Source organism: Oryctolagus cuniculus, chromosome 3 (assembly GCF_051225735.1).
Source record: "Oryctolagus cuniculus isolate XC-2025 breed Fujian yellow rabbit chromosome 3, ASM5122573v1, whole genome shotgun sequence".
NCBI lineage: Eukaryota > Metazoa > Chordata > Mammalia > Lagomorpha > Leporidae > Oryctolagus > Oryctolagus cuniculus.
The window spans coordinates 42,600,734-42,615,671 of NC_142869.1; the positions used below are offsets into that span (position 1 = coordinate 42,600,734).

The 14,938-nt window shown below is 37.9% G+C and overlaps 1 protein-coding gene and 1 long non-coding RNA gene across 11 annotated transcripts in view; one reads left to right on the forward strand and one right to left on the reverse strand.

Moving 5' to 3' along the window:
• LOC103348807 (uncharacterized) overlaps nt 1–14,938 on the reverse strand; it is a 90,779-nt gene that overhangs the window by 74,967 nt on the left and 874 nt on the right. For 3 of the 4 annotated variants that reach the window (XR_517110.5, XR_016231979.1, XR_011387177.2), the window contains exon 2: nt 12,363–12,504. This is a non-coding gene — a long non-coding RNA (uncharacterized LOC103348807). Of the gene's footprint in view, nt 1–8,659; nt 10,942–12,362; nt 12,505–14,938 lie in introns of those variants that run through there. The other variant, XR_016231978.1, reaches the window with a different exon arrangement.
• Nucleotides 12,503–14,938, forward strand: part of RFTN2 (raftlin family member 2) — a 68,669-nt gene continuing 66,233 nt past the window's right edge. For 2 of the 7 annotated variants that reach the window (XM_089330115.1, XM_089330116.1), the window contains exon 1: nt 12,503–13,730. In XM_089330115.1, the coding sequence (XP_089186241.1) occupies nt 13,592–13,730 (139 nt within the window). In that variant the 5' untranslated portion in view covers nt 12,503–13,591. The remainder of the gene's footprint in view (nt 13,731–14,938) is intronic. The other 5 variants (XM_089330114.1, XM_017343006.4, XM_089330119.1 and 2 more) reach the window with 3 other exon arrangements.

Sequence of the window (14,938 nt, forward strand, 5' to 3'; positions counted from 1 at the left end):
CTGTGGCATGGCGGGTGAAGCTAGATATGATCATCATAGTAGAGCGCTGTGGGTCTACTAGGCACTGAATTGTACACTTTAAAATACTGAAAATGGTAAATTTTGTATTATGTATATTTTATCACAATTTTAAGTGTTATCTCACTGTGACCTGTCTTTTGTTTGTTTATTTTGTTTTTTTAGAAACTTAATTACCTTTTTTAATTTATTTTTTAAGGAATACAAATTTCATAAGTACAACTTTAGGAATATAGTTATTCTTCTCACCCACACTCCACCACTCCTCCTCCTCCTCCCTCTCCCCTTCCCAGTCCCATTCTCCATTAAGGTTCATTTTCAATTAACTTTGTACAAAGAAGACCAACTCTATACTAAGTAAAGATTTCAACAACATGAACACACACACACACAAACTGTTTAAAAACTAGTTTTACAGTTAACTCTCAAAATACAACTCATTGAGGACAGAGATCCTACATGGGGAGTTAGTGCACAGTGACTCCTGTTATTAGTTTAACAATTAACACTCTTATATATGACGTCAGTGACTACCCAAGGCTCTTGACATGAGCTGCCTAGGCTATTGAAACCTTTCCAGTCTACAAACTCTGTCAGTATTTGGACAAGGCCATGAGCAAAGTTGAAGTTCTCTCCTCCCTTTAGAGAAAAGTACATCCTTCTTTGATGGCCTTCCACATCCTTCCACTGGAGTCTCACTCACAGAGATCCTTCATGTAGAACATTTTTTGCCAGTGTCTTGACTTTCCATGCCTGAAATGCTCTCATGGGCTTTTCAGCTATACCAGGAAGCCTTAAGGGCTGATTCTGAGGTCAGTGTTACTTAAAGCAGTTGTCATTCTGTGAGACTGTTGTGTGGACTGTTTCCCATGTTGAAACATTCTATCCTTTTTAATTCTATCCATTATTATTACCAAACACTTGATCTTATTTATATGATCACTTTAACAATCCTATCTATATGTTCACTTTAACACTGAATGTGATCACTTTAACAATTAAGATGGCATTTTTACCACCAAACTTAATGGATTTGGAGTCCCATGACAAGTCTTTAACTTTACCCTTAGAAGTAAATCTGTGGGAATTCTGACCTGTCTTGATTTGCATTTCTACAAATACAAGTGAAGCTTAGCATCTCTTCATGTATTTATGAACCATGTATGTTTCTTTGCCTGTTTATATTTTGTGTCTGTTTTTCTATTAGCTTGTCTTTTTCTTTATTTGCAATTCTTTATATGTTTTTATGCTATTCCTTTATTGGTCAATATTTTGTAATTTTCATATTCCAAATTGTATTTCGTTTTTTGAGGTTTTTTTTTAAGATTTATCTATTCATTTGAAAGAGTTACAGAGAGAGAAGGAGAGGCAGAGAAAGAGATCTTCCATCTGATGGTTTATTCCTCAAAAAAGCTGCAATGACTGGGGATAGACCAGGCCAGGCCAAAGCCAGGAACTTTTTCCTTGTTTCCCACATGGGTGCAAGGGCCCAAGGACATGGGCCATCTTCTGCTGCTTTCCCAGGCACATTAGCAGGGAGCTGGACCAGACTGGAGCAGCTGGGACTCAAACCAACACCCATATGGGATGTCAGTGCTGCAGGCCACAGCTTAACCCACTGGGCCCTCTGTATTTTGCTTTTTCACACCAGAGTCTTAATGAATAGAAGTTCTTAATTTTGATATAGGAGAATTTATCAAAATTTATTTCATAATTGTCATTTTCACCTTAAGAAATGTTCTTGTGATCTGAGGCCAGAGTAAATATTTAGTCATGTGTTAATATAAAAATAAAAATCTTGCTTTTCATATTTAACTTTTTTATGTTGGATTGAAATTTTGTGTATTGTATGACACAAGGATCTAATGTTTTCCCCATATTAATAACCAATTATCCAAGTTCCATTTTTCCACTAATCTGCTATGCCACCTCTGTCAGATAGTAAATTTCCATACACCAAGTTTGTTTCTAGGCTCTTTATTCTGTTGAATTGGATAATTTGTCTATGCCTTACTAAAAGTTTTAATTATTGTAGCCTTATGCTGTCTTAATATACAGATAACTAATTTCTCCTTACTTTTTCCTCAGAAGAATTTTAGCAACTCTTAGCCTGTTTATCTTCAACATAAATGTTATTTGGCAAATTCTAGGTAAAAGACCTATTGGAGTGCTGGTTACCATTACATTAAATCTGTAGTTAAATGACAAATGTCAAGAGCTGGGAGAGGTTGACATATTTACAATACTGAGTTTTATTTAAAATGACCATGAGTATCTCTTCATTTACTTAACTCCTCTGTAATGTTGCTCAGTAACATTTTATAATTTTCTACATATATAACTTACTTAATATTTCAATAGATTTATTCACAGAAACTGCATGGTTTACAAAGTAAATGGTATTAGTTTCTGAAAATCATGGTGTTTTTAATTGTTACAGGTCTATGAAACTGGTAAAAGTTAAACTTTTGTGTTTGAACAAAGAGTGGAACAGCCCTGCCTATTCGGCCTCCATTCATGATCACAACCCCTGTCTTCATAGAAACTGGCACCTTTGAAACCAAAGAGCTCTGCCATGCATAGTTTGAAAACCAGTGATCTAGAAAAATAAACAACTAAGAACAGTCAAAAATGTTTTTAAACAAGAATTTTGTGGAGCCAGTGCTGTGGCACAGAGAGTAAAACTGCCAATTGCAGTGCCAGTGTCCCATATTGGCAACTGTTTGAATCCCAGCTGCTCCACTTCCAATCCAGCTCTCTGCTATGGCCTGGGAAAGCAGTAGAAGATGGCCCAAGTCCTTGGACCCCTGCACTATGTGGGAAACCCAGAAGAAGCTCCTGGCTCCTGGTTTCAGATCAGCCCAGCCCCAGCCATTGTTGCCATTTAGGGAGTGAACCAATGGATGGAAGACTTTCTCTCTCTCTCTCTCTCTCTACCTGTTCCTCTCTGTAACTCTTTTAAGTAGAATAAATAAATCTTTTTAAAAAATATTTAACTGCTGTACCTTGAAAAATTATAAAGCCCTAAAAGTTTTTAAATGTGTGGTGCAGACAAGTAAGATTATAGAACAAAATAAACAAAATGCAAATTTCACTCTATGTAACTATTAAGTATGTGATAAATGTAGGATTTCTAACCATTAGAGAAAGACTTTTTCAATTGGTACTGCTTTTAAAAATCCATTAACTTCTTGGGAAATTTGACTCATTATGAAACTAGCAGCAGATTAAGTAATTAAAACTCAGTGTTTGGGGCCGGCACTATGGCACAGCGGGTTAAGGCCCCAGCCTGAAGCGCCGGCATCCCATATGGGCGCTGGTTCTAGTCCCGGATGCTCCTCTTCTGATCCAGCTCTCTGCTATGGCCTGGGATAGCAGTAGAAGATGGCCCAAGTCCTTGGGCCCCTGCACCCACATGGGAGACCTGGAAGAAGCTCCTGGCTCCTGGCTTCGGATCAGCGCAGCTCCGGCCGTTGCAGCCAATTGGGGAGTGAACCATCGGATGGAAGACTTCTCTCTCTCTGCCTCTCCTCTCTCTGTGTATAATTCTGACTTTCAAATAAATAAATAATAAATAGCCCCCCGGGCCACAGCAGAGAGCTGGACTGGAAGAGGAGCAACCAGGACAGAACTGGCACCCCGACCGGGACTAGAACCCAGGTTGCCGGCACCGCAGGCAGAGGATTAGCCTATTGAGCCACGGCGCTGGCCATAAATAAATCTTAAAAAAAAAAAAAAACTCAATGTTGCTCTACTAGCTTATGAATTCTAGGGATCATAACATGTGGCTTTTCCATCTTTGTGGCCTTATGGTGCTTTGCATAAATAGTAGAAGGATTTCTTGAATTATTTTTTTCTATAGTTCCCTGACTGTAGATAATGGTTTCACAGCTCTTAGTTATCTTTCTTTAAAAAAATTTTTATTTATTTGAAAGTCAGAGTTGTAGAAAGGCAGAGAGAGAGAGAGAGAGAGAGAGAGAGAGAGAGAAGTCTTCCATCTGCTGGTTCATTCCCCAAATGGCTGCAATGGTCAGAGCTGGGCCAATCCAAAGCCAGGAGCCTGGAGCTTCTTATGGGTCTTCCACACAGGCGCAGAGGCCTAAGGACTTGGGCAATCTACTGCTTTCCCAGGCCATAGCAGAGAGCCAAATCTGAAGTGGAGTAGCCAGGCTACAAACCGGGTCTAATATGGGATGCCAGCACTGCAGGCAGTGGCTTTACGCTCTATGCTACAGTGCTGGCCCTGATTATTGTTGAACTTACCTCTATGAGTATGACCACATAAAATAGATTGGATTTAAAGGTTACTTTTAACCCAAAACTTTCATCTGTGGGGAATAGATTGGATGATATAGAATTATCTCTTAGATGCTCTAACACTTTGGTGAACTAGGGTAATCCAAACTTGTCTATTAACTACCAGAATACTTTGCTGCCAATTATGGAGAACATTTTCTCTTTTTTAATTTTATTTAAATTATACAAGTTTCATGTGTTTCATATACACAGATTAGGAACATAGTGATACTTCCCACCACATTCCAATTCCTCTTCCTCCTCCCTCTCCTATTTCCACTCTTTTCTTTCCTTACTCTTAATTTTTGCAAATATCTATTTTCAGTTCAACAAATATTATGAAGAAAGAAACATTGTTCCTTAACAGAAGAGACAAGGACTGTAAACAGTCATCAGTCATCAAATCACAAAATGTCCATTTCACTCCAATACATTACATTTTAGGTACTCTATTAGATACCCCAGATCAGGGAAAACATGATATCTGTCTTTTGGAACTGGTTTATTTCACTAAGTATAATGGTTTCCAGTTGCATTAATTTTGTTTCAAAAGACAGGATTTCATTTTTTTTTTACAGCTAGGTAGTACTCCATAGTGTATATATGCCATAATTTCTTTATCCAGTCATAAATTGATGGACATCTGGGTTGATTCCATCTTAGCTATTGTGAATTGAGCTATAATGAACATGGGAGTACAGATAACTCAGATGCTGATTTAGTTTGATTTGGGTAAATTCCCAGAAGTGGGATGGCTGGAGCACATGCTAGGTGTATACTCACATTTCTGAGATATCTCCCCATACTGTCTTCCACAAGGGCTGGACCACTTTACATTCCCACTAACAATGGATTAGGGTACCTTTTTCCCTGTATCCTCACCAGCATTTGTTGTTTATTGATTTCTGTATGAGAGTCATACTAACTGGGGTGAGGCGAAACCTCATTGTGGTTTTGATTTGCATTTCCCTGATGGCTGGTGATTCTGAGCATTTTTTCACTTGTGTGTTAGCCATTTGAATTTTCTCTCTTATAAAATGCTGTTTAATTGTTAAATTAACAACAGAAGTCACTGTGCACTTACTTCTCATGCAGGACCTCGGGCCTCAATGAGTTGTATTATGAGAATTAACTGTAAAACTTGTTCTCAAACAGTTCGTGTGTAATGTGTGTGTGTATGTGTGTGTGTGTGTGTGTGTGTGTCTGTGTGTGAGTACAAACTGTTGAAATCTTTACTTAGTATAGAGTTGGTCTTCTGTATATTAAGTTAATTAAAAATTAATCTTAATGGAGAATGAGACTGGGAATGAGAAAAGGAGGAGGAAATGGGGTGGAGTAGGGGTGGAAGGGTGGGTATGGTGGGAAGAATCACTATATTCCTAAAGTTGTACTTATGAAATTTGTACCTATTAAATAAAAGCTTTCTTTAGGAAAAAAAAAAAAGAAAGAAAGAAAAATGTCTGTTCAAGTCCTTTGCCCATTTCTTAACTAGATTTTTTGTTTTGTTGTTGAATTTCTTGACTTTTTAGAGATTCTGGATATTAATCATTTATCAGTTGCATAGTTTGTAAATATTTTCTCCTGTTCTATTGGTTGCCTCTTCACTTTTCTGAGTGTTTCTTTTACAGTGCAGAAGGTTCTCAGCTTGATATAATACCATTTGTCAATTTTGGCTTTGATTGCTTGTGCTTCTTGAGTCTTTTCCAAGAACTCTTTGCCTATGCTAATGCCTTGCAGAGTTTCCCCAATGTTCTCTAGTAATTTGATGATATCAGTTCATAGATTTAAATCTTTGATCCATTTTGAGTGGATTTTTGTGTAAGGTGTAAGGTAAGGGTCTTGCTTCATACTTCTGCACATGGAGATCCAGTGTGGAGAACATTTTCATAAAGTTCATTAGTTCATTCCAGGCCTAAGGGAACCCATACTGGAGTGTAGATAAGAATTGATACTACATTTGCATGATATCTAGCCACATAGCAAGCTTGTACTAGGGGAAACCCTAATTAGAGTAGAGAATTGAAAGCTATCCTTGAAATCTATCACTAGCAACAATATACTCATAATTCATTACAGAAAGAGGAAGTAATGTTAGAAAACATTTTTCCAAAAATTTATTCTAATTACTCTAAGTACCCAATATGTGACAGCATGGTAAAATATCATTGGTTTAAAAAATTCTCTATGCAGATAACCATGGTTGTAATGCTTGGATATAAGAGTGAAGAGAATTGACTTAGATTCATGTCTTATCCTTTAGACTTCAATTACCAGATGGATCAGAATAAATATAAAGCAAGGGAGAGACAAATGGGCAAGCGATAGAAGAATTTTAGGGCAGTGAACCTGATCTGTGTGATACTTTAATGCTATACACATGTTATTGAAAAACTTATGGAATGTACAATACCAAGAGTGAACCCTAATGTAAACTGTGGACTTTAGGTGATAGTGATGGTTCAGTGTAGATTCATCAATTGTAATAAATGCAGCACTCTGGTAGGGGATGTTGTTAACAGAAGAGGCTTGCATGAGTGGAAACATGGAGTATATGGAAAATCTCTGTACTTTTTGCTCAGTTGTGTTATGAACCTAAATCTACTCTAAAATTTATTTTTTTAAAATCTGAAAAAAAAACAGTATTTGCTCCAAAAGAGAAATATGCTATTGAAGAAGTATAAATTATTCTTAAGGACAAAGTGGAGAAGCAGAAAAGTTTTGAATGAGGATGTTTGCATAAAAGTATGGAGTGGGTTGCCTCTGCTTTGGATACTCTCATCCCATGTCCGGGTTCCTAGGATAATGTTCCACCTCCACTTCCAATCTAACTTTCTGATACCTCATATCCTGGGAGGCAGCAGGTGATGATCCAGGTACTTGGATTTCTGCCATCCACATGGGAGACAGATGGGGTTCCTGGCTCATGGGTTCAGCTTGACCAGCCCCTGGATGTTGGCAGGCAACTTGGGAGTGAACTAGTGAATGGAAGATTTCTTTTTCTCTCCTTTTTAAATAAATAAATCTTTTTTTTTTTTAAAGTATAATCATTAAAGAAGTATGGGGCAAAATATGTAATGAAAATTGACAAGCTTAAAATCTATGAGGGCAATACCTCATAGTTTTATACCACAGTTTTATGGTAAATCGCGTGCTTATATAAGTAATACAAATACATTGTTTAGTCAATAGAATGAATTTTCTGTGGTTATTACTTTCTGATTTCCTTGTTTGTAAGTTATTTGACCATTTATTAAGTAAAATCTAAGTATTTAGGAAATTATTCAAAGTGAGGCAGAGGTAATATTTACAAAAACCTTCACAGTAAAAATTTGTTTTTGTTTTTGTTTTTTGAAGAATTACTTTAATTATTTGAAAGACAGAGTTACAGATAGAAGTAGAGCCAGAGAGAGAGGTCTTCCATTCTGCTGATACACTCCCCAAATGATTTCAACGACCAGAGCTGAGCTGATCCAAAGCCAGGAGCCAGAAACTTCTTTCAGGTCTCCCAAGCGGGTGCAGGGGCCCAAGGACTTGAGCCATCTTCTACTGCTTTCCCAGGCCAAGCAGAGAGCTGGATTGGAAGAGGAGCAGCTGGGACTCAAACTGGCACCCATATGGGGTGCCGGTGCTGCAGGCTGAGGCTTTAACCTGCTGCACCACAGCACCAGCCCCACAGTAAAAATTTGAAAATAACTCATGTTACTTGTTAAATATTACATTTAATACAGTTAAATTCCAACTATAAGCATCCCTAATTATAGGCAAGGTATTGGTTCCAGGACTTATGAGGAGACCAAAACCCACAGATGTTCAAGGGCATTATAATAAAATATGATGCCATTTGCATATAACCTATGAACATCCTCCCCTATATTTTATATCATCACAAGATTACTTATAATACCAATATAATGTAATGCTAAGTAAATAGTTGTTATATGGTATTATTTAGGGTATAATAAAAAGTCTGTACATGTTCAATATAGATGCAATTTTTTCCAGCATTTCTTTTTTTTTTTAATTTTTTTTAACTTTTATTTAATGAATATAAGTTTCCAAAGTACGAATAATGGATTACTATGGCTTCCCCACCATACCGTCCCTCCCACCCACAACCCTCCTCTTTCCCACTCCCTCTCCCCTTCCATTCACATCAAGATTCATTTTCGATTATCTTAATATACAGAAGATCAGCTTAGTATACATTAAGTATGGATTTCAACAGTTTGCTCCCACACAGAAACATAAAGTGAAAAATAATAGATGATTTTTTTAATGATGATGAAATCAGATCAGACCTATTGTCATGTTTAATCCCAGTGAGAGTCAAGTTGGGAGTTGATAGTTTCTTTTCTTTTCTTTCTTTTTTTTTTTTTTTTTTTTAACAGAGGATCAGTTTAGTATGCATTAAGTAAAGATTTCAACAGTTTGCACCCCCATAGAAACACAAAGTGAAATATATTGTTTGAGTACTCGTTATAGCATTAAATCTCAATGCACAGCACATTAAGGACAGAGATCCTACATGAGGAGTAAGTGCACAGTGACTCCTGTTGTTGACTTTACCAATTGACACTCCTGTCTATGGCATCAGCAATCCCCCTATGCTCCAGTCATGAGTTTCCAAGGCTATGGAAGCCCCTTGAGTTCTCCGACTCTTATCTTGTTTAGACAAGGTCATAGTCAAAGTGGAGGTTCTCTCCTCCCTTCAGAGAAAGGTACCTCCTTCTTTGAAGACCTGTTCTTTCCACTGAGATCTCACTCACAGAGATCTTTTGCCAGAGTGTCTTGGCTTTCCATGCCTGAAATACTCTCATGGGCTTTTCAGCCAGATCCGAATGCCTTTAGGGCTGATTCTGAGGCCAGAGTGCTATTTAGGACATCTGCCATTCTATGAGTCTGCTGAGTATCTCACTTCCCATGTTGGATCACTCTCCCCTTTATTTATTCTATCGGTTAGTGTTAGCAGGTACTAGACTTGCTTATGTGCTCCCTTTGACTCTTAGTCCTTTCATTATGATCAATTGTGAACTGAAATTGATCACTTGGACTAGTGAGATGGCATTGGTACATGCCACCTTGATGGGATTAAATTGGAGTCCCCTGGTATGTTTCTAACTCTACCATTTGGGGCAAGTCAGCTTGAGCATGTCCCAAATTATATATCTCTTCCCTCTCTTATTCCTACTCTTATGTTTAACAGGGATCACATTTCAGTTACATTTCAACACTTAAGAATAACTGTGTATTAATTACAGAATTAAACCAGTCATATTAAGTAGAACAGACAAAAAAACTACTAAGAGGGATAATGTATTAAGTTGTTCATTAACAGTCAGGGCTATGCTTCCAGCATTTCTTATGCCCAACTAGTTGAATCTGGATACTAGCCCCCCAGATTATAGAGAGTTGACAATCATTGTTAAAATAGCAGGAATGTTGCGTATTGATAAATGAAAGTGTTTTTGAGCTATCACTGAGGTTCAAATAAAATTTCATTTTGTTGGAATTTTAGAGAGAAAATTGTGTGATTGCTTAATTGTAAACTTAAGGAATCTTTGGTTTATTTACTAAGAAATTCATTAAAGACCTACTGACACACCACCACATTTGTTCATTCAATCAGTCGCCAGCTGTCAACTGGACATTACCCTCCTGACTGATCTCCCTCCCTTCTTGCCTCGAGCAACCTCCAGTCTACAAACTGATGGTACTTGCCTGCTTCATACTCCCCATCTGATTATTTGACTCCCCTTTGTTGCCTAAAAAAATCCAAATCCCCCTTGTGTGGCCTGAAAAGCCCATTACAGCTTAGCCCTTGCCTCCCTTACAGCTTGAAAGGATTTGATTGTTGTGGTGGTGGTCATTGTTTTTCACAATTTATACCCCTGTAATTCTCAATGCTTCATAGTCCTGATTTGTGCCATACTGCTTTATGATTCCGTTATTTTGCTTAAGCTTTTCTCTCCTCCTGGCATATGCCCCCTCCCCACATGTGTGTGTGTGTGTATGTGTGTGTGTGTCTATGATTTATTTATTTATTTGAAGGGCAGAGTAGAAATAGAGAGACACACACATACACAGAGAGAGAGAGAGAGATCTTCCATCCACTAGCTCACTTCCCAAATGTCCACAATAGCTAAGGCTGGTCCAGGCTGAAACCAGGAGACTGGAGCTTCTTCTGTGTCTCCCACGTGGGTGCAGGGCCCCATCACTTGGCTGCCCTCAGCTGCTTTCCCAGGCCATTAGCAGGGAGCTGGATCTTCTACACAACACTGGCTCCCCATCTTTCTTTATCCAGTTTACACATATTCATCCTTGAAGACAGCTCAGATGTCATCCTCCATACTGAGTTAGAGGCCTCTTCTTGGGTTCCTTTAGCATCCTATGCATAATTCATTCTTAGCAGCTACCAAACCATATTGAAATAATCCGTCAACTTAGTCTGTCATCCCCATTAAACCATAAATTTCTTTAAGATAGAGGCTACATTTAGTCATCTTACATACATCACATCTAGTTCATTGCCTGGCATATAGCAGACATTTAGTAGATAGAAACGCTTCTTAATACTCTTCTAGGCACTGCAATACGTATCTTCAAATATTTCACTTCTGCCATACTATCCTATAAAAGACAACATGAAACATGACAAGCATGAAAGCATTATGAATAGTCAAATGAGTCTCACTGGGTCAGAATCTGCTGTCTTTCCTGCCAAATTTACCCAGAAATTGCTTACCACTAACCATGCTCATCCTTGGGCATGAAAAACCTTTTCCTCTGTTAAAAACACTTGTGAGCGACAGTCATTACAGCACAGCATGTTAAGCTGCCACTTGGAAATCCTACAGCCCTTATCAGATTGCCAATCTGAGTCCCAGCTATTCCACTTCTAATCTAGCTTCATGCTAATGTGCCTGGAAAGGCAACAGATTATGGTCCAAATGCTTAGGTCCCTGCCACCCAACGTGTGAAACCTGAATGGAGTTCTTGGCTCCTGGCTTCAACTTGATCCAGCTCTGACTGTTGCCAGCATTTGAGGAGTGACCCAGTGGGAAAACTCTCTCTCCCTCCCTCTCTCTACCTTTTAAATAAATAAATCGTAAAAAAAAATAAAATAAAATAAAAATAAAAAAAACTTGTGAGATCACACCCTCAGAGGCAGCAGGTGATGACTCAAGTAATTGGGTCCCTGCCACCTGTGTAGGAGACTAAGATTGAGTTCCAGGCTCCTAGCTTGGGGAGTGAACCAGCAAATGGGAGCGCGCTCTCTCTCTCTCTCTCTCTCTATATATATATATATGTGTGTGTGTGTGTGTGTGTGTGTGTGTGTGTATCCCCCCTCCATCTCTTTCAAATAAGTTAAATAAATAAATAAATCAGGGGCACTACCTATAGTGCCAGCACCTCATATGAGCACCAATTCTAGTCTTGGCTGCTCCTCTTCCAATCCAGCTCTCTGCTATGGCCTGGGAAGGCAATAGAAGATGGCCCAAGTCCTTGGGCCCCTGCATCCACGTGGGAGACCTGGAAGAAGCTCCTGCCTCCTGGTTTAGAATCTGCGCAGCTGCAGGTGATTGTTGGGAATGAACCAGCATGTAGAAGACCTTTCTTTCTCTCTGCCTCTGTCTCTCTGTAACTCTGCATTTCAAATAAATAAATAAATCTTTTAAAATAAATGAATAAATCACTTGTGAGAAGTAAGACATCTAAAGACAGACATAAGGAAGAGACAAAAGGTAATAGTGATCTGGAAACTAAATAATACATCTCCCTTTTGAGTTTCCATGGGCTCTCTTTAATGTGATTGAAAATGGTTTCAGGTTTGTGTTCTCTAAAATCTCAAAAGTGATCAGTTTCTTTTGTAGATAACAGGAGGAGCAGTAACAGAATCACTTCCTTCTCCCAACCTATTTATAATGTACACACATTAACATACATATTTTGTACTATTAGCCAGGCATAGTGCTAAGATAGGAGATAAGATTATCTCATTTAGCCCTCATAACAAACCTGTGAAGTAAGTACATTTTACATGAACTTACCTCCATTTTACAGAGGAGGAAATTGCAACTGGACGAGGTCAAACAACTTGCCCAAGATCTGGTGGGCCTTAGGAGCAGGATTCGAACTGAGGCACCTGACTCCAGGGTTCCTAGTTTTGATCAGTGCACCACACTCCCTGACCTGCAAATGGTAAAATGCAATCAATAAGCACTCAATACAATTGGTCCATTATAAGTTGTTCTTGACCTCAAGCAAATAACAACTTATATGACTGAATGAATCAAGTTATCAGTGTCTTGGTTTTTGTTTTTGTTTTGTTTTTAAGTAAGGATACTTTCAAATTCTATGTCAGTTGCTATCATAGCCCTTCTAATAACAGAGTATTTTAAACTATTTAAGGATGTTGAGGAAACTAATCATCCACACAACTCTATCTCCTTTGCCGTTAAATAAAAGCCTCATGCAAATATTTTTATGTAAATTTTTTATAATTGGCAGTTTGAATCAGCATATGATTTTTCCATGAAAAAAAAGATCTCATATGGAACTAAATCCTCAAAAGTGCTAACTAAAGACTAAGACACGTTTTTAACTTTACTTTTCTCCTTTTAGGCACCAGAAACATCTTCCCAATAAAGCTAAGTTCCTTTCTGGAAATGATTTTTGTTGCCAACCATGTTGACAATCCATTTCTCTCCCCCCGCCCCCCCCAACTCCCTGCTTTTGCTTTCTCGGTAGTAACGGAGGAAGGAGGTTGGGCACAGGACAGAGGGAAGAGAGAAAACAGAGAAAGATTTGTCTGCCCCTCGTCTGAACATATCTTCTACTTGCAGATAGTTACATCTAAGTTGCACTTTTGCTTTTTTATTTCCATTTTCGGACACCTCTTTTATCATCCAGCCAGCTGGGACAGACAAAGCACTGTTGGTGCTCTGAGCGACAGAACTCTGGTAGGGGGCTGGCTGTAAATTGACGTGGCATGGAAATTCTCCGCTAAGTTGTAGCAGCTTGCGTGTTTCTCTAAAATCAAGCCCAGCCTCCCGGAGCTCTAGCTAAATCATGGGTTCAATGACTTTACAGAAAAATGGATAGTAAAAGTCTCCAGCTCCTTTCTTTGTACCCAAATGTTTTCTTTTTGGGTATCTATGATTTAGCTGAAAACAAAATCAAAGCAGTAAAGTCTGTAACTTTCTTTTTGCAGCTTAAACAACAGAATTTGCTGCTTTCCCTCCCCTTTCCTGCAATTTAATTCTTTACAGATTTTGCGATGGGGTGCGGACTTAGAAAGCTAGAAGACCCTGATGATAGCAGCCCTGGAAAAATATTTTCTACCCTGAAGAGACCGCAAGTGGAAACAAAGACAGAATTTGCTTACGAATATGTATTGCTGGATTTTACATTGCAAGGTACTTTTTGTTTCTATTTTATCTGTTAAATGTTCCAAAGATAAAAAACTACTACTTTTTTGAGTGTTGGTTTGTGAAATTTTAAACTGTTCTTCTTAGTCAGATGGTATGATCAATCTAACAATGCTTTGTTTCTTAATTATATTTGGAAAGAATTTTGTTCTTTTTTTGTTGCGTGGTTCATATGTACTGTACAAAATTAGGAAAGCCGCTTGGAAATAGCTCTTTGTTTTTTAAATCAAAGACTTATTTATAGAAGAATTCATGAGAAATATTTGATTTCCAGACCAAATAGCTATATAAACCTTAATGACAGTTTGTGCTTCAAGCAAGATTTGAAAGGCATGAGAAAGTAGCATGTAGGAAATACTGCTTCCATCACATTATGGAAGATTGTTTGCTGAGGTAGCTGTGTTAAATTTTGTGATTGTGTGAGCCATTCATTTGATCATGTAGACCAAATTAAACTTAACGTTTAAAAGTAAAAAGAGAAATAAGGTAGCCTCCTGTAAGACACTTCCTTTGCTCCATGCCCTGTCCCTAACAGAGAAACTCTCTGTTCCATAAAGTTGGAAACACAAATAAACAAGTCCAGATGGCAGCTCTGGGGAAGGAGCGGAGGCAGCTTGACTTCACAAATACTTTGCCTCGTTTCTTTGGGAAACTTTAGAGTACAGTACAACTGCATGGACAAAGCAGCTTTTAAAAAAACTGGATCTTTAATGACAAGGTACTAACAATGAAATTTAGAGCAACTTGCTTGCTGTTGAAATTTCCAGATTTTAGTATTTTAACTTCTTGTACAAAAAAAAATACAAAGTTGTATTTTTAATTCTAACAAGATACACAATTCTTATCAGTTCATAGAAAGTTTATACTAAATTATTATGCCATATATTATCTTAATTTTTTCAACTTAAACAGAAATTCTGCTGGAGGGGTGGGGTTTGCTGTGGAAACAGTGCATCTTTGTACAAAAAGCAAGAGCAACCCATTTTTCTTTGTCAAAAATTGAGCTGGCCAGCAAACAAACTCCCTTCCAGAGACATACACAAAATCTGTACATATACTTCTAATATATTCACATTCCTATTTGTATTTAAGGCCAGAGCTACCAAAAGAAGAAGTTAGTATACTTAATTTTCTTTTTAGTTATTAAATTTAAAAGTAGATTAAGGTAATGATGATACTGAGAGAAGCAAACTTTA